Below are 20,443 nucleotides of genomic sequence, written 5' to 3'. Positions count from 1 at the left end.
TAAGAGGCCCAAAATTCCCTGTAACCAAGGCAGGGAGGGTGGAAATCAAGAGAGGTGGGATTTTAGGACATGTGGAGCTGATGGTTCCCCTCAGGTGTCTCAGAGCCCTGTCCCTCCATGCTCAGCCCTCCCCAGTGCCCTGCTGGGGCTGGTCCTGAGCAGATCCCCTGGACTGGTGTCCCCCAGCCCCTGGGGCTGTGCCAGGGCTGGATGTGCTGCCCTGGGCTCCTCCCTGGCCCTGGGGCCTGCAGGAGGGGCTGGGAGCTCTTCCGCAGAGCCAACCATGGTGCCACAGCCACTGCTGCTTTGCAAAGCCTTGGCAAGAAACAGCCTGAGCTGGGAACCTGTGCAAAATGGGCTGCAATCGAGCAGGAAAGGGGAAAATGCATGAACCCAACTTCAAGCCAAGACAACTCAGGGTAGAGAACAGCTGGGAGCCAGGACAGCAGCAAACCATGCTGTTTTCAGCAGTGCCAGAGTGACCAAAGGACATCCTGTACAAAAAGGGCCTTGTAGGTGCAGAGGAAAGGCAATTTTGGACAAGGTAGCACCTGGAGATGGGCAGGTGCTTTCTAGATAAACTCATAACTTAATAACTCATTATTTCCATGCCAGTGGAACTGGAGGATAATTAATAATGTTTTCTTAATTAAATTTAATCAGTTTCATACTGAGACCTCTGGCAGGGACAGGGATGGAATTGCTGTCAGATTTGATTGGAGACCAATGTGCTTTCACAAATTCTTGTACAAGTGTTTTGCCTCTTTCCTGGCTCCCTCCTGCTCGTTGTAAACCCTGAAAGCCAAGCTGAGCTGTGCTGGATGCTTGGCTCCCTGCAGTAACATTTCCACACAATCTCAGACTGGTTTTGGTTGGAAGGGGCCTTAAAGAAAATAAACCCCCATCTCCCCCTGCCAGGAGCTGGGACACATTTGGGAAAGCCACACAGGTCTTGGGGTTTGGTGTAGGAGCACTAGTGGTCATTTGGCAAAGAAATAATAGAATTTCCATTGGGAATTGCCCTCAGGTAGGGGCAGTGCCAGCAGGGTGGGCTGACACCCAAAGCACAACCCAGCAACTCCCATCCACCCACAGCGAGATGGGCTCGGGGTGGGGAACCCTCGGGGCTCTGCGGGGCCAAACGCAGCCCCTTCCTCTCCTCCTCCTCTTCCTCCCCGTGCCCTCACAGGACAGCCATGTGCGTGGGGAAGTGCAGCCGGATCGTGGGGCCGTGCCTGTTGGCGCTGGGCACGCTGTCCGTGCTGGCCAGCATCCTGCTGCTGTTCCCGGGCGGAGCATCCCGGTACCTGCTGCAGGGACACCTGGGCCGCCACGCCCGCGCTCTGCCGGGGCTCTGGGGCGGCGGCATCGCCGTGAGTACCGCGGGCACGGCGCCCTTCCCACGGGACAGGGGATGGAGCGGGGCAGGGGAATGGAGCGGGGCCGGGGCATGGAGCGGGGCAGGCTGCTCCCCTTGATCCCCCAGCTCTGGTTCTGTCCTCTTGGTCCCCCAGCTCCGGTTCTGTCCCCGCAGGTGCTGCTGGCAGCGATCCAGGTCACGGCGCTGGGCTGGCAGTGCCCCGGCTGCTCCGGCCGCCACAGCGTAAGCCAAGGGAGCCGGGACAGCGGGGATGGGGCCGGGAACGAGCGGGGATGGGGCCGGGAGGCAGCTCCTCCACTGTGGGACAGGGCACGGAGCCTCCTCTCCCCTGACCCCACCTAAGACAGGACAGGGATCCTCCCCTTCCATGGCCCCACCTGGCCCAGAGACCCTCCTCTGCCATGGCCCCAGGCTGGGACAAGGCGGGGATTCTCCTGTGCCATAGAACAGCGGTGGGACAGGACAGGGATCCTCCTGACTGTCACCGGCCCCCGGTGGGTTGTGTCGGGTCCCCCTCTCCTGTGCTGGGCACAGACCCTTTCTCAGGTGCCACGGTGGGATGTGGAGCGCCCCTGTCCCACAGCACATCCTGAGGCAGGGAGCTGCTCTCCAGTGGCCCTATGGCAGGGTGTCCCCTATGGCAGGGTGGCATGGCAGGGTGTCTCCTCCCCAGGCACAGGGCTCCAGGGCGTGCCGGGATGGGCTCTGCAGGTCGCTGCCACCCAAGCGGTCCCTCCATCCCCAGGCACAGCTGGGCAGGGCCGTTCCCCGTGCCAGACAAGCTGAGCTGTGTCTGTGTGTCCCCCCGCAGGCTCTGCTGTCCGTGCTGCTCTCCAAGCTGGCGCTGCTGGGCTCCGCCGCCTGCTTCGTGCTCTGCGGGGTGGGGCTGAGCACGGGCCCGCTCTGCCTGCACAACAGCACCGCGCTGGGGCCCGGGCACGCCGCCCTCTGGGGATACCCATTCCTGGACCCCATCGACCTGGGGGCTGGCGCCAGGTGAGGGCTGAACCGCTGCTGCCTCGTTAATTCATTGCTAATTAAGTGGGTTAATGCAGGGGGTGGGTGATGCAGGACCCTGGTAGTCCAAGGAATCCTCATCTTCCATGGGTTTCTGTGTGGTGCTTTCCATCTTCATCACCCTCTCACCTCCCAGCTGAAGTAATGGTAATGTCAGGTAACAGAACAGAACTCAAATAAGAAGTTGCAGCACTGTTTGTTTATTATGAAGTGGAATCATCCCTTTGTATTCACTCTTTGAACCCCACTGCTCCCATTTCTTTACTTCAAACTCTTACCAGCATTTCATCATATCTGAACTCATGGGTAATGTTTTATTCCAATGCTTTCTCACTGGAACATCTTGACATGAGCTTCCATGAGTTTTCTTCCAGTGGTCAGGTCAATTCTCAGAGAGATGGCAGAATTAGTCATTGTATAGGTTTCTTTCCCTCCTGTCAAAATAATCCTCTTTTTAGATTCACACACATGAGTACACATGGTTCTTCTAACCATTCTTTTGCTTACCTGCTCCTTGCTTTTTTTTCTTCTAAGCTTTTATTCTGCCCATCCTCCGGATGAAGGGTGGGATGTCTGGGGGATATTTTGTGGATCCTAGAGAACCTTGTCCCCTTGCTGTCACCCAGGGCTGAGAATTACCTGTACAACCGGAGCGCCTGGAGCACCTGCCTGGAGCCCGAGGGCATCGTGGCCTGGCACGTGGCGCTGTTCTCGCTCCTGCTGCTCGTCAGCGCCGCCGAGATGCTGCTGGCGCTGCTCCAGATCCTCAACGGGCTCCTGGGCTGCCTCTGCGGCTCCTGTGAGGGCAAGTAGGGCCCGGTGGCACTGCCAGGAGGAGGTGCCACCCCGGGTGTCCCTGGCTGCTGGCACTGAGGGCGCAGCAGGAGCTGTGACACCAGCCTGGTGTGAGACGGACAGAGCCCCAGGGGATGGATGGATGGATGGATGGATGGATGGATGGACACCCCGGGGCTGGAGCAGCTCGTGGGGATGAGGAGCCAAGGGCTGCTCCTGTGCACATCCCTGGCCTGGGCTGTGTCCCCTCCCTTGGGGCTGGTGGCCTTTGGGGTTGGGACTGGGCTGGTAAGGGACGGAGGGAGCAAGCAGCTGCCTCGGCCACTCCTTGTGATTCTGAAAGGAGAAGAACTGAAAGGATGAGAACCTCGAGATACTGAAAGGCAGAGAAGCAATTTCCTGACATAATTTGGAGGATTAGAAAGCAGGCCCTCCTTATCCCAGAGCTGGACACACACAGGATATCTCCCTAACCAAATATGTGCTGTGGGGCTTCACTGCAGGGTTTGTTCCACCATGGTCAGACAGTTTCATTCCAAGGGGCCTCCTAGAGAACACAGAAACAGCACTTTGCCCACAACCAGTGCCTCCATCCCTTCCTGGAAGGGATTTTTGATCCTAGAGATTCGTCTGCAGGGGTGTCTGCTGGTTCTACTCAGTGCCCCAATGCCGTGGCCTTGCCTTGAACCTCTCTCAGGGCACTGCTGCTTCTTGTTACATAACTTTGCCACAAAAGTCACCGTGTTCCTCATTACCTGTTTCTCCAGTGGTTCCAGATGTGTTTAGCATCCTGTGTGTGTGACTTTTACACCCTTTTGTCTCACTTCCAGTTAGTCTTTAAGTTCTATTTTGCAACTTCAAGGGAACTGAAAATTTCTATTCTACACGTTGTCTGTCACTTGCCAGCCTCCACCCACCCTGGTGGAAAATGAGGCATGGTGGTGTCACAGGCTAAAGAGCTGGATGCCCCTGTTAATCAGTTTTGTTAATTAGGGCAGTTTTGTTAATCAGTTCATGTTTAGGGCAGCTGAGCTGGTGTTTGTCACCTGCACAGGGCAGGTGGAGGAGCCTGAGGAGCTGAGCTGGGCACTCGGATGGAGCTGTGCTGGGGGAGGCAGAGCAGGAATTGAGGTGTAACCCCCAAATTTCACCACACACGTGTCAGGAGCAGCTGCTGCTCGTTCCCCAGAGCAGGACCCCACTCCTGTGCTCAGCCCCTTCCCAAACCTTACAGCACCCACCATGGGCCTGATGGGCTGGGAGGGAATTTGTCCCCAGACTGACAAGGGTCAGAGGAGAGCCCTGATGGCCCTGGCACATTAAAAACCCAAATCCCAGAGCAGACAAAACAGCAACTGGGCCATTGGGGTCGCTGAACTCCAGCTGGCACCTGAGCACCACCCAGCCACTCACCCCCATGCTGTGGGAGGGGGGAGAATCAGAGGGGTAAATGTGAGACATCTCCTGGGTTGCCATAAAAACACTTTAATAATTGAAATAATAATAATAAATTGTAATGAAAAGGAAAATAACAAAGAAAAATCACTAAAATCCCAGACAGACAGAAATGCAATACAAATGTTTCTTTATCATCAGCCCAAATACAAAACCCAGCCCCATCCCAGCTACAATGAAGGGACAGAACTTTACCCCAACCCAAACCCCTGGCTGCCTCCCCCTGCACGGCTGCTGCTGCCCCCCAGTATTTGTTTCCAGAGGTGGCTCCTGCTTGGAGAGGAGCCTGAGGCTGGGCTCGGTGTCACAGACATATTTTATGAAAAATCCTTTTGCTAGGATTTTTCCTCCTGAGAAGCTGAGAGGCCTCAGAAATGAAATGTAAACAATGATTATCTATTGCTGAGGAATGCAACAGGTGGATCTGTGATTGATCCACACAGTTGTTTTTAATTAATGGCCAATCACAGTCAGCTGGCTCGGACTCTCTAGACAGTCACAAGATTTTATTATCATTCATTTACTTTCTTCTATCCTTTTAGTACAGTTTTAATATATAATTATATTTTAATATAATATATATAATAAAATAATAAATCAGCCTTCTGAAACATGGAGTCAAGATTCTCATCTCTTCCCTCGTCCTGAGACCTCTGTGAACACCACCAGAGCTGGGGGCAAAAGCCTCCCCACCCAAAATAGAATTTTAAAAACAGCAATAAAAGTGAGACAAACCCCATTGAGGGGACAGCGACACACCTCCGTGTGCTGTGGCCGTGCCGGACGGTGGCAGGACCCAGCCGAGGGCTGATGCTCCAGGATCCAGGGTGGTGATGGTGGGAGCTGCCCTGGGCGGGCTCTAGGAGATGAAGCAGCTCCTCCTCCTCTTCCTCTTCCTCTTCCCCCGCGGGGGAGCAGCGGCTGTCAGGGGGATGTTCTGGAGCACGTCGTGCAGCGTGAACATGCTGAAGGAGATCTGCTCGTAGGGACTCCTCACGCCGTTCTCGTAGAGGCAGGCGAAGGCGGTGGCGGTGCCGCCGGCCAGGGGCGCGTCCCGCTGCGGCAGCTGCAGGCACGCCAGGTCCGAGTAGGCGCTCGGGCCCTCGTAGATGACCCAGGGCTCCGTCCAGCTCTCGGCGTCCCTGGGGAAGGTGCTCAGGTGGACGCCCATGTTCACCCGCGACATGGGGCTGGTGGGGTGCGAGTACAGGATCCACGTCGGCGCTTGGAAGAAGGGAGTGGGGCTGGGGGTGGCTGCAGAGTCCCCCCGCACCGAGGTGACACTGTGGGCATCACCGTGCTGCCCTGGGGTGGCACAATGCTCACGGGGCTCAGCGGGGAGCTCAGCACATCCTGCCTGTTGGGTGTGCGGGTGCCCAAACCCCCGGAGCGCCCCGGGGAGCAGCCGGCACCCCGAGCCCCGGGAGGGCACCCCGGTGTCCCGGGAGGCAGCGGGGACATACACGAGCGGTGCGGGGAAGCCGATGACGCTGCCGTGACAGCCGTGGGGCGGCTCCACCAGCCGCTGCACCAGCTGCCCCCCGTGGAACACGGCCCCGTCATCCGTGCTCAGCGCCTGCACCCTGAAGCCCAGCGGGCTGCGGGCGTTGCAGTAGAGCACGTTGGATCCGTCCTCCTCATCCACCGACACCAGCTGGCACTCGCCCGACTGCAGGTTGGGGATGAACTCGCCGAAGCGCCAGGCGCGGCCGTGGTCGTCGCTGTAGAAGGCGAAGGAGTGCGGGGTGGTCTTGCAGAGCTGCCCGAAGCACTGCTTGCAGTCGATGTGGTAGCTGTAGGCGGGCACCAGCAGCCGGCCCGAGCGCAGCTGGATGCCGTGCCCGGGGCCCAGCGCGAACGTCGCCCAGTCTGGGGAGGGGAGATGGCGTGGGGTGAAGGTGGCGTGGGGTAAAGAGCGACCACCACGGTGCCCTGCCATGCCCAGCGTGGGAGGGTCCCCGGGGCTTCCTCTCAAGTGGTGCAGTAGGATGGCAACAGAGCCCAGTGCTGCCTATCAGTACCCACACATGCCTCTCCATCTTCTCCCCACTCCCAGTAACTGATATGGACACTCCCTCCATCCCTTCTCCAACCCCCTCTGCTTGAGTTCCTCCTCCACCTATTTGGAAGCTTGTGGGATTGCTGTGTCAAAGTCACCCCCAGCAATGTCACTGCTGGATCCAGGAGAGCAAAAGCCAGGGCCACCCCCATGCTGGCTGCTGTCCCCTTGTCGCAGGCATCTTTTATGGAAAATCCTTTCCTTAGGATTTTGTCTCCTGAGAAGCTGAGAGGCCTCAGGAACAAAATGTAAACAATGATTATCTGCTGCTGTGGAATGCAGCAGGTGCATCTGTGATTGGTCTCATGTGGTTGTTTCTAATTAATGGCCAATCACAGTCAGCTGGCTCAGACTCTCTGTCCAAGCCACAAGCCTTTGTTATCATTCCTTCTTTTTCTATTCTTAGCTAGCCTTGTGATGAAATCGTTTCTTCTCTTCTTTTAGTATAGTTTTAATATAATATATATAATAAAATAATAAATCAGCCTTCTGAAACATGGAGTCAGACCCTCATCCTCAGACCCCTGTGAACACCGTCACATCCCCTCTCCCTCAGCTGGGTACCTTTGATGGTGGCCCCGATGACCTGCTGTGTCAGGTCTGTGGCCGTGCTCCAGCTCAGGCCCTGGTCAGCGCTGGTGACACAGCACAGGCGGGTGACGTTCTGGCCGGTGACAATCTGGTAGGCTTCGGGCGTCCTGCCCAGCACCGTGATGAAGAAGAGGAAGAGGGTGCCCGTGAACTCGTCGTAGAGCGGGCAGGGGTTCATGGAGCGGTGGTGCTGCAGCGTGGCTGTCTCCAGCACACGCATGTCTTCCCACTGCCCACGGAGCAGGAGGAGGAGGAGGAGAGGACACACAGGGGTAAGGACCATCCCAGAGCTGTGGCTGCCCCATCCCTGAAGTGTTCCCAGCTGGGTTGGATTGTTGGAACCCAGGAAATTCCTTGGACTGCCCTGGAGGACTCGAGACCCAGACCTTGGCACAGAGACCAAGACTTCTGTGACTTTGATTTTGACCCATGGAGTAAATTACCACCTTTAAATGAAGAATTACAAGGCAAGAGAGCTTAAGTAGAATAATACTTAGTTTGTCATAATAGTTAGTTTGTCACAGGGTGAAAAATAGATTTTTGAGTTTTTAGAATGAGGGCTTGGAGTCCCAAGATGCAGGAATTTGGGCGTACCCTGTCCTTCCTTCTTCTTCCTAACCTCCATGTTCCAAGCGATGCTGGCACTTTTAGATTGGTTTAAGGTAGAAGCTCACTGTCTAACATAGGTGATAGGTATTGGGAAGTTATGGTAAATATTTTACACCTAGTTTTTAGTATAAAATGATAACATCACCTCTGAGGTGGGCAGAGTGCCTCAACCCAACCTGCCAGACATACCTCAGTGGGTCAGAGAAAGAATGCTATAGATAAGAAATAATAAACAACCTTGAGAATGAGAACAGAAGAATCCTGACTCCTTATGATTGCCAGGCTGGGAAAAAGAGACTTGTACGTATCTCAGAGTCACTGTGACCAGCAGAGATCCTGAGATTGGATGGGGATTGGAGCAACCTGGGATAATGAAGGTGTTCCTGCCCACGGCAGGGCATGGAATGAGATGTCGTTTGAGATCCTTCCAACCAAAACCAACCCGTGACCCTGTGATTCCACCCAGCCATGCTCCCTCCCCGTGTGGCTGTGGCACACCCGCGATGGGGACATCCCCAGAGCCATCCTCCCTCCCCGTGTGGCTGTCTCCAGAGCCTGCTGTGCCACACCATGCCATGGGGACATCCCCATCGTGTCCCCAGGCTGGCACACCGTGTCCCACCTCCACGAAGGTGCCGTAGATGGAGCCGCGGCGCAGCACCAGCAGGTTGGCGTGGGCATCGTCGGCGCTGAGGCGCTCCTCGGCGAAGGCCAGCAGCTTGGAGCCGCAGGGCAGGTAGAGCAGGGCGGGCACTCGGTACGTGACCCCGCTGGACTCCCTCTCGAACAGCACGGTGCGCGCCGGGAAGTGCCGGGAGCCCATGGCAGCGGCTGCAGCACAAGGATGCGCTGGGATGATGGATGAAGGCGGGGGGAGAGGCTGATGATTTGCTAAGATTTTCTAAGCTTTTCTAAGCTTTTCTAAGCTTTCTAATGTTAACATTCTTGTAGCGGACTTTCTCACACACTATCTGTAAATAGCTCATTGTTTTGCATTCCTTTATGGAGGAGGAGAAAGTTGATGGACTGTTGGTTTGTCCAGTGTCATTGGAGAGGTGGCACTGTCACCCTCCAATCCACTGTCACTCTTGGAAAACTGTAAATGTTGGAGTCGGAAAATAAACTTCCCTTTTTTCTTCACCTTGAGAGCAGCAGTGTGTGCTTGTGTTCTTTCTTGTCCCATAGTGACAGCTGGGCATGGCCAGGGGTGTGGGGCTGTCCTTGGAAGGGTTTGGGGTTTATTTGGTGGGCTGGGGTCGGGGCAGCCCCCCTGGAGCAGGGATGGGGTGGAGAGGGGCTGAGTGTGTGCTGGCGAGTCACCACAGCTCAGAGGTGGGTCAGGGTGCCAGCAAGGAGGCTGAGCTGGGAACCCCAAAATAAATGAAACAAATGAATTTGATCTTTAAGATGCCTGTCTGGGAAATCAAGGCCAGTGAGCAGAGAGCAGGGTGAGCCCTGCAGCTCCATGCATTGGGATGGCAGAGCCCACAGAGGAGACCCCGGAGCAGCCCGGGCTCATTGTGACAGGGTCAGGGGTGTTCCGGCAAGCGACCCAGCAGAGCCCTTGTACCCCCTCCTCTGTGGGGGGACCCTGAGCTGCTCAGCACGGACAGGGGGTCCCCAGCTGGGCTGTCCCTGTGGCACCGGGTGAGAGCTGTCCCCAAAGCCCTTCCTTCAGGGGCAGGTCAGCTGTGCCCTGCTTAGATATCCCTACATTTCTCTGGAGATTAGCACCACAGAAGGAGATGGCATCCACCCCAGGCTCAGCTGGAGCTGTCACCTGTGGTTCCATCAGGAGCTTTTGCTGATTCAACCCCCCCGAGAAAGCGATGTCACTCACCGTGTCCCGCTCAGCTGCGTGTCCCCTCTGTGTCCCACCACGGAGTGACGCCGGCTCTGGGCAGAGCTGTGCCCTCCCTGCTCGGCCCCCCTGTCCCGCAGGGTCCCCCCTCCGCTGGTCACGGGGCTCCCCGCTCCAATCCCTGACTCAGCAGCGGCGCACAAAGGAGCCCTTATGGCCGGAGCGGGGCCCCGAGGCTGCCCAGACACCCTGCCCGGAGCCCCGAGGGGAACCCAGGGCAGCCATGGCATCTCCTGCCTCAGTTTCCCCCCTCCTGCAGGCTGGGAGAGGCCACACTGCGCTGTCCAGGGCCTCCAGCCCACGCTCACCACAGTGCACCCCACTGTGAGCTCCCCAGCCCGGGAGCGGTGGGACCGAGGGGCTCAGCCCTGCCAGGACCCCCAATCTTCCGTGGAGCCCCAGCCCTCCCAGGACCCCCAGCCGTCTGTGGATCCCCAGCCCTGTCAGGACCTCCTGCACCACAGAATCCACAAACTTCCCAGGAACCTCAGCCCTCCCAGGATCCCCATCCTTCTGTGGATCCCCAGCCCTCCTAGAACCCCCAATCTTCCCAGGATCCCAGCCCCCAGGACCCCAGCTTCCATGGATCCCAGCCCTCCCAGCCTTTCCAGCATCCCCAGCACCACAGAATCCACAAACTTCCCAGGAACCTCAGCCCTCCCAGGATCCCCATCCTTCTGTGGATCCCCAGCCCTGTCAGGACCTCCTGCACCACAAAATCCACAAACCTGCAAGGAAACCCAGCCCTCTCAGGACCCCCAACTTTCCCTGGACTCCCAGCCCTCCCAGCCTCTCCAGGATCCCCAGCACCACAAAATCCACAAACTTCCCAGGATCCCCAGCCCTCCCAGCCTTTCCAGGATCACCAGTCCTCTCAGGACCCCCAGCCTTCTGTGGATCCCCAACCCTCCCAGCCTTTCCAGCATCCCCAGCACCACAGAATCCACAAACTTCCCCGGAATCCCAGCCTCTCCAGCCCTCCCAGCCTCTCCAGGTTCCCCAGCCCTATTGCGACCTCCAGCACCGCAGAATCCACAAACTTCCCAGGAACCTCAGACTTCCCAGACCTGCACACAGATCGGCTGCTCAGAAACCATTTTTATACCTCTATTCCGACATTCCATCTCTGTGATCAGTTTAGCTGAAAGGGTTTGACAAAATTCATATCAAAAACCACGGATCAGAAGCTCCAAGGGGAAAGTTGAGGTGGAGGCTGCAGAACTGCTCAGGAAGGGCCCCTGATGGCCCAGGGTGACCAAGTGTGGCTCCTGCAGCTCCACCTGGCTGCTAGAAAAGCCTCGGGTTAATTCTAGTGAGGCAAAGTGCTGTTAATCTGGGTTGTTCCTGCAGGGCTGGTTAATCCCTGCCTCAGCAGCTGCTAAACACAACTGAGGAAAATCTGCTTCTCACCCCTCTCCCCCCGACAGCATCACCTTCCCAGCTGGGGCTGCTGCCCCACAGCTCCACCCCCAAGGCAACATCTGGACCCCAGACCCATCCTCCCCACCCTGCCATCCAGGGCCCTGCTGCTGTGGAAGGTTTGTGAGGATGGATTTGGTGTCACTGTCACCCGTTCCCAACTCATGTGCAAGTGCCAGCTTACCCTGACCAAACCCCAGTGTTTTAATGCTGGGCCAGCATCTCCTCCTGCTCAGGAGGCAGTGGGGACCTGGATGCCCAAAGCTGAGCCTCACTCCATCCCTTCCTAATCTGTGCTGCAGAGTTTGGCCTACACAGCAATTTTTCGGAGCCCCAAAAAGTGTCTGTTTTGCCCAAAAAGGGCTTTGGGGATGCTGCACCCAAAGGAACATCCATGCCCAGGCACCCCTGCCTGAGAATGAGGGGCAAAACCACAAAAGCTCCTCCCAGGGAAGCACTGAGCTCTCCCACAGGGGAGACACATGTGAGGCACAGCTTACCTGCCTGGCTTTGGGGAGATGCCTGGCACTGCCACAGCAAAGGCAGCTCCAGCAGCATGCGGTGGTTTGTCCTCAGTGAGCGTGGATGCTGCTGGATGGGACAGCCACCACCTCCCCTGTGTCCCCTTGTCACAGCCCCCTCACTTCCCTCCCCTAAACCCTCCAAAGTGAGGACCTGCTCCAGTGAGCTGTGACCTGACTGATGCAATGGTGGATATCAAATAAAACCAAATGAAGGCAAATGATCACGCTCCTGATTAATGATTAAGAGGCTGGAATGTCTTGGCCAGCTGCAGCCAGCCGGGCTCCCTCCAGCCAGGAGCAGCCAGGTGGGATCACCTGGAAAATGCAAAGCCTTTGGCTCAAGGTCCCCAAAAAGAGATCAACCACCAACTTGGTGTCCCTCAACAAAGCCCCCAGTGGCTCCCCCTCATGCACAAGGGTCCTGTGGGGCAGTTCCATGTCAGACAAGAGGGGATGCAAAGCCCTGGGAAGCCACAGTGGGTTGCCACATGTCCTAGTTGGACCCTGGGAGCTGCATCTTCTCCTGGAGACTGGTCCACAGCAATGGCAGTCCCACATCTTTCCTCTTCTTGTGAGGGTGTTGGACAGCATAAAGGTAGGAGGTGTACTGGAGCTCTGGAATGACCATTTTCTGGCAGGTTCTCAGAGTTGTGTTGTCCAAGTCTTGTTTGAGGTTGTAGCCCAGGATATTTGCAGCCCCTGACTGGTAAGGCAGGAGAGCTTTATTCCTGATGTGGTCCTTCCTCACTGCCTCCTGCTCTGACAGACAAGTCTCCATGAGCTCCTTCTGTCTGCTCCGCAGGTGATCCACCTCCTTTTCCAGCACCTCCAGCCCTATGGTCTCCTCAATCCTCCTCCAGAAGCTCTGGTTGAAGTGCAGGTAGAGCTTCCAGTCCAGCGAGCACCAGGCTTTTATCTGCTCCTCGCTTTCTGGAGTCAGCGTCTGGACGGTGTCCTGGCTCCTGGAATTGAGCTTGAAGTAAATCACATCGTCCAGGTCCCAGCACAAAGTGTGCTTCAGGAGGATCATGGACTCATCAAAGTAGTCTGCGATCAGGATGAGGTGGAAGTTGTGCTCGATCTGCTCCAGGACAGCCTGCGTGTAGTTGGCGTCGTCGTCGGCGTTGTTGTCGTAGCCGAAGTCAAACCACATGATGTTCCTGGCGTAGATGTTCCTCCTGTGATCTGCTGGCTGGTAATACCTCGTGGGGGACTCCAGGAACTCGTTCACGTCCTTGGAGCTCCTGAAGGCAGGCACATAGTCCTTGTAGTAGATGTAGGAAGACTCCAGCAGAGGGATGGGGTTCCTCAGGATGGAGAAGTAGAAGGTGTTGGCTGCCATCACCTTTTTCACCTGTTTGTGGGAGGAAGAAGAGATTAGTCTGTCACAGACATATTTTATGAAATTCTGCTGATTTTTTTCTCCTGAGAAGCTGAGAAGCCTCAGAGGAAAAGAAAAACAATAATCATCTGCTGCTGTGGAATGCAACAGGAACATCTTTGATAGGTCACATGTGGTTGTTTTTAATTAATGGCCAATCACAGTCAGCTGTCTCAGACTCTCTGGTCAGTCACAAGATTTTATTTTCATTCCATTCTTTTCTATTCTTGCAACCTTCTGATGAAATAATTTCTTCTATTCTTTTAGTATAGTTTTAATCTATAACTTTCTTTTAATATAATATATATCATAAAATAATAAATCAGCCTTCTGATATATATCATAAAATAATAAATCCGCCTCCTGAAACATGGAGTTAAGATTCTCATCTCTTCCCTCATCTTGGGACCCCTGTGAACACCACCACAGTTAGTCCTGTCCCAGCCAAGTTTCTCCTCAGGTGTCATGGCTCTTTCTTACCTCCAAGGGGTTAAACCTCAGGTGATTGCACATGATGTTGTAATTCTGGCCCGTGGTTTCAAAGCCCTCCACGAAGTGGGCCATGAAAGTGCTTGGGTAGCCCAGGTGGAGAAGCTGATCAGCAGGGAGGGCCACAGTGAGGTTGTGCCTCTCTGCAAACCTGAACATGATGTTGAGCATGGTGCTGCTGGCAGTCTTGTGGGTTTTGAGGAACATGACGTTTGTCCTGGCATGGCACGGCGTGGGAGGGACCAGCAGCTCCTCGTGGCTCTTTGAGATCCTGCAGGAAGGTGACAGGAGGGGCAAAGAGGCTCTCTGGAGCTGCACCCCATCTCTGAGAGCTGGCAAAGCCAAACCAGCTGCTCCTCTGACCCCACACCTGCAGCTGGTCCGAGGCTGCACCCAAACCAGCCCCAACCCTCCAGTGCAGATGTTTTCCCCCTCCAGTTTTCTCCCATTTCCAGACTCTCACCAAAGACTTCATCTCAATCCCCTTTTCCCACCCAGCTGATTTTGCCCCAAAGAGGCTGAGCTTTGGCTAATTCCATTCCTTCCCCAAACCAGGACCTGGTTTTGTGCCACCCCCCCTTTGAACATCAGCCCAAGGCCTCATGAGAAGTAAATCAGGTGTCAGAGGCCTTGTCCTGGCTGCTCCAGGAACAGGAACCTGTGCAACCTCAGCCTCCCTTACCTGTAACTCTTGCTCCTCATATGGAAGAATCCTGAGAGGCAGGAAAGTCCCAGGCAGAAGCTGAAAATGATGAGACACCTGGCATGCCTGGAAAAAAAGAAGAGTTTCAGTGGATTTTTACCCAATAGTCCTTTCCCAAACCGCCACATTTTGCATCTTGCCCTCAGGAATGTGGGCGCAGTGTGATATTTCAGTTTTTGGCAGCCACCTTTGGACCCTGAGCAGGTGTTAGAGGCAAGGCAGTGAGAAACTGCACTTTCACTATTACTCTGCTAATTTGGCTTTTGGCAAGACACAGTGTGCTTCAGGCAGAGCCTGAGCTCTTCCCACAGCCTCCTGCTCTGCTTGGCTGCCTTTTGTTTTACTTTTCTTTTGGTTTTCTGGGGCTTTAGAGCTCATTCACTATTCAAACTCCTAGATTATTCACCAGAAAACGAGCCCTTTGTAAGGGTATAAAGACTTCCCTGGTGAGAAACCTGAGCAGCTCCTGTAATCACATCACTCCAGAAGATGGGGATTGGGAAAAAACCACTAAACTGAGGGAAAAAAATCCACCAAACTGAGGTTCTCTTGCAATATAAATACAATTTTTCAAGACAGAAAGTCAAATAACCCAACAGCACCTGTAATGGATTTATTACACCCCAGTTTGAAATGGGGGATAATGATGAGGGAGGAGTCTTTTCCAGCAATAATTAAGCAACCTGAGAGACAAGGATTCATCAAGGGTTCCCTGCACATTGCAGGGGGGTGGAATGGGCTGGTCTTTAATGTCTTTTCCAATTCAAACAATCCTATGGTACCATGATCATCACCAGTGTGCTCCAGCTGGGACACAGAGGGGATCTGTTAAAGGTTTGATGCCCACCTAAAAGGAATTTTTCACCACCAAGTTTGATCTGGCTTCTCTCACCCTGGAAGGTTTTTTAGCTCTGTGTGAATCTCATATTTGCAGACATGGCCAAAATGCAGCAGGTCTGGCTCAGGGTTTACACTGCTTTGAGAAGATATCATCCAAATTTCCAGCATGGTGTGGTCACACTCGTGGTTTCCACTCTCCAAAGGGAGCAAGCAAGCCTTCAAACCTTCCTCCAAAGGCCAGGGAAGACCCTCAGCCACAGTTCCACCAACCCCTGACAGGAATTTGCAGCACAGCTTCTGCACGAAGAGTTTCAAGACAGACCTGCAGGCAAGATTTCATCAGGATTTCCTTATCTTTTGGCCCCGGGCCTGTGAGGGGGATGGCAGTGGGACAATCCCCTGTCCCTGGAGATGAGGTGGGAGAAGAAAGGCAGAGGAGCCCATGGGCAGCGCAGCCCCCACATCAATCTTCCTTCTTGGGCTTCCATTTAAACTGAGGCTGCTTTATATCTGATGGTTTTCCAAAGCACATCACCCTGCCTGTATCCTGGAGGTCTTTCCTAAGCTGACATCCTCCTGCTGCACCTTTTCTGTCCAGTTTAATGGTGCAGTAACAGCCCATTTATTAATTTAGGCAGTGCCCCCAAAATGGCAACTCTGAATGATGATTTATGGGACAAACAAACCACATACACCCAAAATCACCCTGGAGGCAGATCCAGATCACAATATGCTCTAGAAGACCCAGAGCATAGGTCCCCCTTCTTGTTCCTTTGGCTCAAGCTGAAAATAACAGACATCTGCATCAAACTAACAAGGTTCTTTTAAATTCTTTTAAATTAAATAACAAACACTGCATTATCATGGCATGGTGCTTGTTCCTGGGATGGATGGATGGATGGATGGATGGATGGATGGATGGATGGATGGAAGGATTGATGGATGGATGGGTATCTGCCTTCCTGTCACCATGACATTTTCTGAAAAATCTTCTTTGCCCAGGATTCTTCTCCTGGGAAGCTGGGAAGCTTCAGCTTCTCCCTGTTTGGCTGCTTTGGAATGTCATTTGGAGAATTGTTTACCCAACATGTGAAATTGTTCTTAATTAATGACCAATCCCAGTCCAGCTGTATCGGACTCTCTGGTCTGTCACGGGTTTTTATTATTCATTCTTTTATAGCCTCCTGATGTATACTTTCTCTTTCTTTAGTAGAGCAATGTAATATAATGCAATGTAATGTAATGTAATGTAATATAAATCAGCCTTCTGATAACTTGGAGTCAGATTCTCATCTCTCACCCCGTCCTGGGGACCTCACAACACCACAGCACCTTTCAGCCCAGGGAACAAGCAGGGAGTGGTGACATGGAGGGGACTCCGCTGCTCCTCAGCCCAGCAAAGGTGGACGAGGAGGGTGTCCAGAGGAAGAGGCAGGGGAAGGGATGCAGGAGATCCCCAGGGAGGAGTGTGGGAAATGGAGACCCTGGGATGGGAGAAGGGCTGCAGGTACACAGGGTGCACCCATGAGTTCCTGTCCCCATCACCCCCGGGGCTTGGCCACCCACAGTTGCACTGTCAGGGCTGTCACTGGCTCCAGGGTGACATCCCCACACACACTGGGGGAATGGGTGGCTGAATAAACAAATCCCTCACACAGCAAACTGACGGCACCTTTCCCTCCTCTTGCAACAAGCCTCCATCATTTCTGCACATCTTGTGCTTGGAAATAAATGAGCTCCTGAAATGTTTCAGGGTTTTTACTGACAGAAAAGGTGGAGGAGCTTCACCTGGAGCACACACAGTGTTTTGAACACAGTGTGACTGCTGTCCCAGAAAACAGCATAGGGCCAGTGTGGGGATTTGCTACCAGACCTGCTTCCAGTGCTTATTCCAGAATAAGACATGACAACTGTTTGAAATTCTGCAGACAACGATTACATCTCATGCTCTCTATGCTCCAAATGCATGCGATGGAAATTATGAGAATATCAAGAAGCATTTGGAAAATGCTCTCATGCACTTGGTGTGTGGTATTTGGGGTTGTCCTTTGCAGGACCAGGAGTTGCACTCAATGATCCCTGTGGATCCCTTCCAGCTCAGAATATTCTGATTCTCCGTCTGCAAACCTGCACTGGGTATTAACCACAGCTTGGTCCCCACCACCCTGGCACATTTCTGTGAGAGCCTTAAGCTGTGCTCCCTTTGTGTCACACACCCCCTTTGTCACAACACTGCAAGTCTCTGACCTGCACAGCATCATGGAATTGTTTAGGTTGTGAAATACCTCCCAGATCTGGTGCAGCAAAGTTCAGGAGAGAAATCCCAAATCTGAATGCTGTGCTGAAGTTACCTGAATGAACCTGGAAAACCTTTGAGCAGCACATGGGAGACACAAAATTCTAAGAAGCCAAAAAACCCACGGAGCACTTGGTGCCAGAGGTTCCACCTGCCTTTCCAGCCTCTGCTGTGCTTTTTTTCCCTTCTGGGAAGAAAACATGGAAATCTACCTCTCTTAGACAAAATCTACCTCTCTTAGAGGTGCAGCTATAGATGCTTTAAGACTTGTGACCCCCTTCTTGCTCCTTTGGCTCAAGCCAAAAATAACAGACATCTGCATCATCAAACTGAAAAAGTTCTTTTAAATTAGAAGACCTGGAACACAGGCAAGAAATACTGATGGCAAAATGAATCCCTTCCCTGGAGCAAATTGCAACTAACTCTGTAGTTATTTACAACTTCCAGGGATGTCTTGAAGCAGACCTTCCTGCAAAGCAAGTTTTAGTTGGGCACCCCCAGCCCTGAGCACCCTCTGCCCTTACCTTGGAGTGCACCCAGGGCTTTTCATGCTGCTGCAGGCTGGGAAATCTCTGCCTTGCAAACTGACTCCAGTGCCTGTTTGTCTCCTCTGGCTCTCAGTGGCCAAGTCTCTATTTCTAGCATCTGTTCCCTGCTATAAATGGCTGGGATAGGTGAGGATGAAGGAGTGGCTAGGTGTTCCCAGAAGGGGGTGGGAGTTAATTAATAAGCCATGAAAAGTGCTGGTATCCAGGACATCAGCACGGCTATAAAGAGCTGCCTCGGGACACGGCGTTTGCAGCAGCTTTGCTGGGAAGGAAAGGCTGAACTGGGATTCCTTACAGGAGATCCCTTTCCCTCCTGGCTGCAGGAGGAAGGCTCACAGGGGCTGCTGGAGGGCACTGGACCTTTGTCACCCTGCACCAGGGTCTTTTGTCTGCTTCTTGCTCGGTGGGTAAGGACAGGAATTCCCTGCCAGAGCAAATTAGGGACAACAGCAAACAGGAATGGTGTTCACCTATGGAAAATTCCTCTTAGAACATTTAGACTTCAAACTGTTTGGTAAAAAATACAATTATTGTAGCTGGAGGTTAAGAGCTTAATAGACTTAGGATATCCAGGCCTTGGGAGGGAGAAATCTTGCCCTAAAGGGGCATTATTTTATGCTTAAACATTAAATTATTAACAACTGTTACAATTGGTATAATGCAGGAATTTTAGATTCCATTCAGGCTGCAGTGCACCAGGACTTCACAAACTGGCTTTGATGGTTGCAGTTTGCCCTGGGAGAGCAGAATCTGTCCAGCAGGTCTGGATGTGTCATCTCCCTGCTCCCCATCCTGGGATGAAGCCAATGCTCTCCTCATTCGGGCAACTAAAAGTGCCACCCACACCTCCCAGCCTGGATTAGGGGGCACTGAGCTGTTACTTTGGTCTTTTACAGCCACGCTGGGTTCCATGCACCTCCTGGTGGTCCCCTGTCCCTCCCCTCACACAGTGCCACCTTTCTAACCCTTGTGTGCTGTTGGCCCCTCACCAACAGCCAAACCCTCAGCACTCCAGCATCCTTCACCTACACTGCTGCATTTCCAGAGCACCCAAATACACAGCAACATTTCTTTTTAAATCACAGCTTCCCCAGACCAGCCCCAGCCCCAGCGCTTACCAAGATGCAGAGATTAGCAAGGTGTAGGGTTGCTTTCCTTCATTTTCTTGGTAGAAGCTGAGTCAATGTGCTCTTTTATGGAGAATTTCTAGGGTTACTCTTGGCTCAGCACCAGCTGCTGCTGGCAGGGGGGGCACGTTTCAGCCACCTCTTTCTCCTGTTACATTACACACGTCAGCTGTGGCATTTCTCGCTACCAGGAGCTGGTAGAGCCCACAGATCACAAAAGCCCATTTTTTACACTTTTACAATTGATTCATTGCTCTCTCCTGGGGTGTCGTACACGAATTGTCAGCTTTGGTTACACCAAAAAAAACCAAATTATGCCGGGCATGAATACTTGTTCTGATGTGGAGGTGGGCTGGGGCAGGGAAGGGCAGCCAGGTGACACAGAATTGGTGAGCTGGGGTGGGATTCATCACTCCATCCTGCTCTGCTTCTTGTGGGGGTCAGGCCCTGGGGGAGTCAGCCCTTGCAGCAGGATGGGGAGAATCAGAAGGTGGAAATGCAGTGTGAAAAATGCAGGTATTTTATGATTGGCTTTTTGCAAATATTAAAATGAATATTATGTGTGTTGTGTTAGAAAGTAATGCTGTGCTAATTCTCTTAAGTAGTGTGTTAAATATAGTTTTAGGTTATAAGAAATGTTAAAATAGAAAGTGTGCTATGTAGGATACTTTTTTAAAGAAAGGACTCGCAGCGAGATAGCAGCCACAGGACACCTGAATCTTTCAGAGAGAAAGAATTTATTGCTCCATTATCAGAAGAAACGATCATCTTCCTGCCTCGAAGGAGTTGTCAGGATTCAGAGGAAGAAGTTGACACTGAGCAGCCAGAATCCTGTGTTTGAATGGAATTTATGCATCATGTATGAGCTGTATGAATATGCAACAGGTTATTGCTTTTAAGGGTTAATCCTCTGTTAACGTGGGTCCTTTTTCGGGCTTATTTTGCCCAGGAAAAGGCACCCGGATGTCCATAACTCTTTGTATTTATTGTCTCATATTGTCCTAATCCAAATTGTCCAAATTTTTATTACTCTAATTGTATTACTATTTTTATAAGCATTTCATTACTATTAAACTTTTAAAATTTTAAAACCAAGTGATTGTCGTTTCTCACATGCAAAAACTCGCGGGCTGTGATAAGGGCAGCTTAACAGGTAAAGCAAAACCTGCACAAACAAGTGAATGGAAAGGAATTCATTCCCTGCTTCCTGCCGCAGGTGGGTGCTCAGGCATGCCAGGAACGCGTAACGGGGATTTGGGAACACCCCCTTAGTCCCTCCTTCCTTCCTCCCAGGTTTTATTGTGAGCGCCGCTTCCTCCGGTGCTGGAGAGCTCTGTGCTGGGCCAGG

At 53.2% G+C, this 20,443-nt stretch overlaps 3 protein-coding genes across 6 annotated transcripts; 1 reads left to right on the top strand and 2 right to left on the bottom strand.

Moving 5' to 3' along the window:
* Positions 1–1,035: 1,035 nt before the first annotated feature.
* Positions 1,036–3,468, top strand: TM4SF19 (transmembrane 4 L six family member 19). Of its 2 annotated transcripts, XM_064721419.1 has the most exons (5): positions 1,036–1,051; positions 1,195–1,373; positions 1,535–1,603; positions 2,193–2,377; positions 3,025–3,468. In XM_064721419.1, the coding sequence occupies exons 2-5, from the start codon at positions 1,197–1,199 to the stop codon at positions 3,209–3,211; spliced, it is 618 nt and encodes a 205-aa protein (XP_064577489.1). In that variant the 5' UTR covers positions 1,036–1,051; positions 1,195–1,196; the 3' UTR covers positions 3,212–3,468. The 2 variants fall into 2 exon arrangements, with proteins under 2 accessions (XP_064577489.1, XP_064577488.1); XM_064721418.1 differs by lacking the exon at positions 1,036–1,051 and having other exon boundaries at positions 1,197–1,373.
* Positions 3,469–4,734: 1,266 nt separating this feature from the next.
* Positions 4,735–9,818, bottom strand: NEU4 (neuraminidase 4). Of its 2 annotated transcripts, none has more exons than XM_064721417.1 (4): positions 9,748–9,817; positions 8,530–8,738; positions 7,272–7,527; positions 4,735–6,517 (listed from the first exon to the last, which is right to left on the bottom strand). In XM_064721417.1, exons 2-4 carry the CDS (start codon positions 8,728–8,730, stop codon positions 5,508–5,510), a joined length of 1,467 nt encoding a protein of 488 aa, XP_064577487.1. In that variant the 5' UTR covers positions 8,731–8,738; positions 9,748–9,817; the 3' UTR covers positions 4,735–5,507. The 2 variants fall into 2 exon arrangements, with proteins under 2 accessions (XP_064577487.1, XP_064577485.1); XM_064721415.1 differs by having other exon boundaries at positions 4,736–6,517; positions 8,530–8,756; positions 9,748–9,818.
* Positions 9,819–11,974: 2,156 nt separating this feature from the next.
* GAL3ST2 (galactose-3-O-sulfotransferase 2) lies at positions 11,975–14,518 on the bottom strand. 2 transcript variants are annotated; one of them, XM_064721116.1, is made up of 4 exons: positions 14,472–14,508; positions 14,264–14,350; positions 13,573–13,852; positions 11,975–13,065 (listed from the first exon to the last, which is right to left on the bottom strand). In XM_064721116.1, the coding sequence occupies exons 2-4, from the start codon at positions 14,281–14,283 to the stop codon at positions 12,205–12,207; spliced, it is 1,161 nt and encodes a 386-aa protein (XP_064577186.1). In that variant the 5' UTR covers positions 14,284–14,350; positions 14,472–14,508; the 3' UTR covers positions 11,975–12,204. The 2 variants fall into 2 exon arrangements, with proteins under 2 accessions (XP_064577186.1, XP_064577185.1); XM_064721115.1 differs by having other exon boundaries at positions 14,264–14,518.
* Positions 14,519–20,443: the final 5,925 nt, after the last annotated feature.

The sequence above is a fragment of the Zonotrichia leucophrys genome, chromosome 9 (assembly GCF_028769735.1).
Source record: "Zonotrichia leucophrys gambelii isolate GWCS_2022_RI chromosome 9, RI_Zleu_2.0, whole genome shotgun sequence".
Lineage (NCBI taxonomy): Eukaryota > Metazoa > Chordata > Aves > Passeriformes > Passerellidae > Zonotrichia > Zonotrichia leucophrys.
Note: the sequence above shows the minus strand (reverse complement) of the source record. Positions and strands in the feature narration are given on the sequence as shown.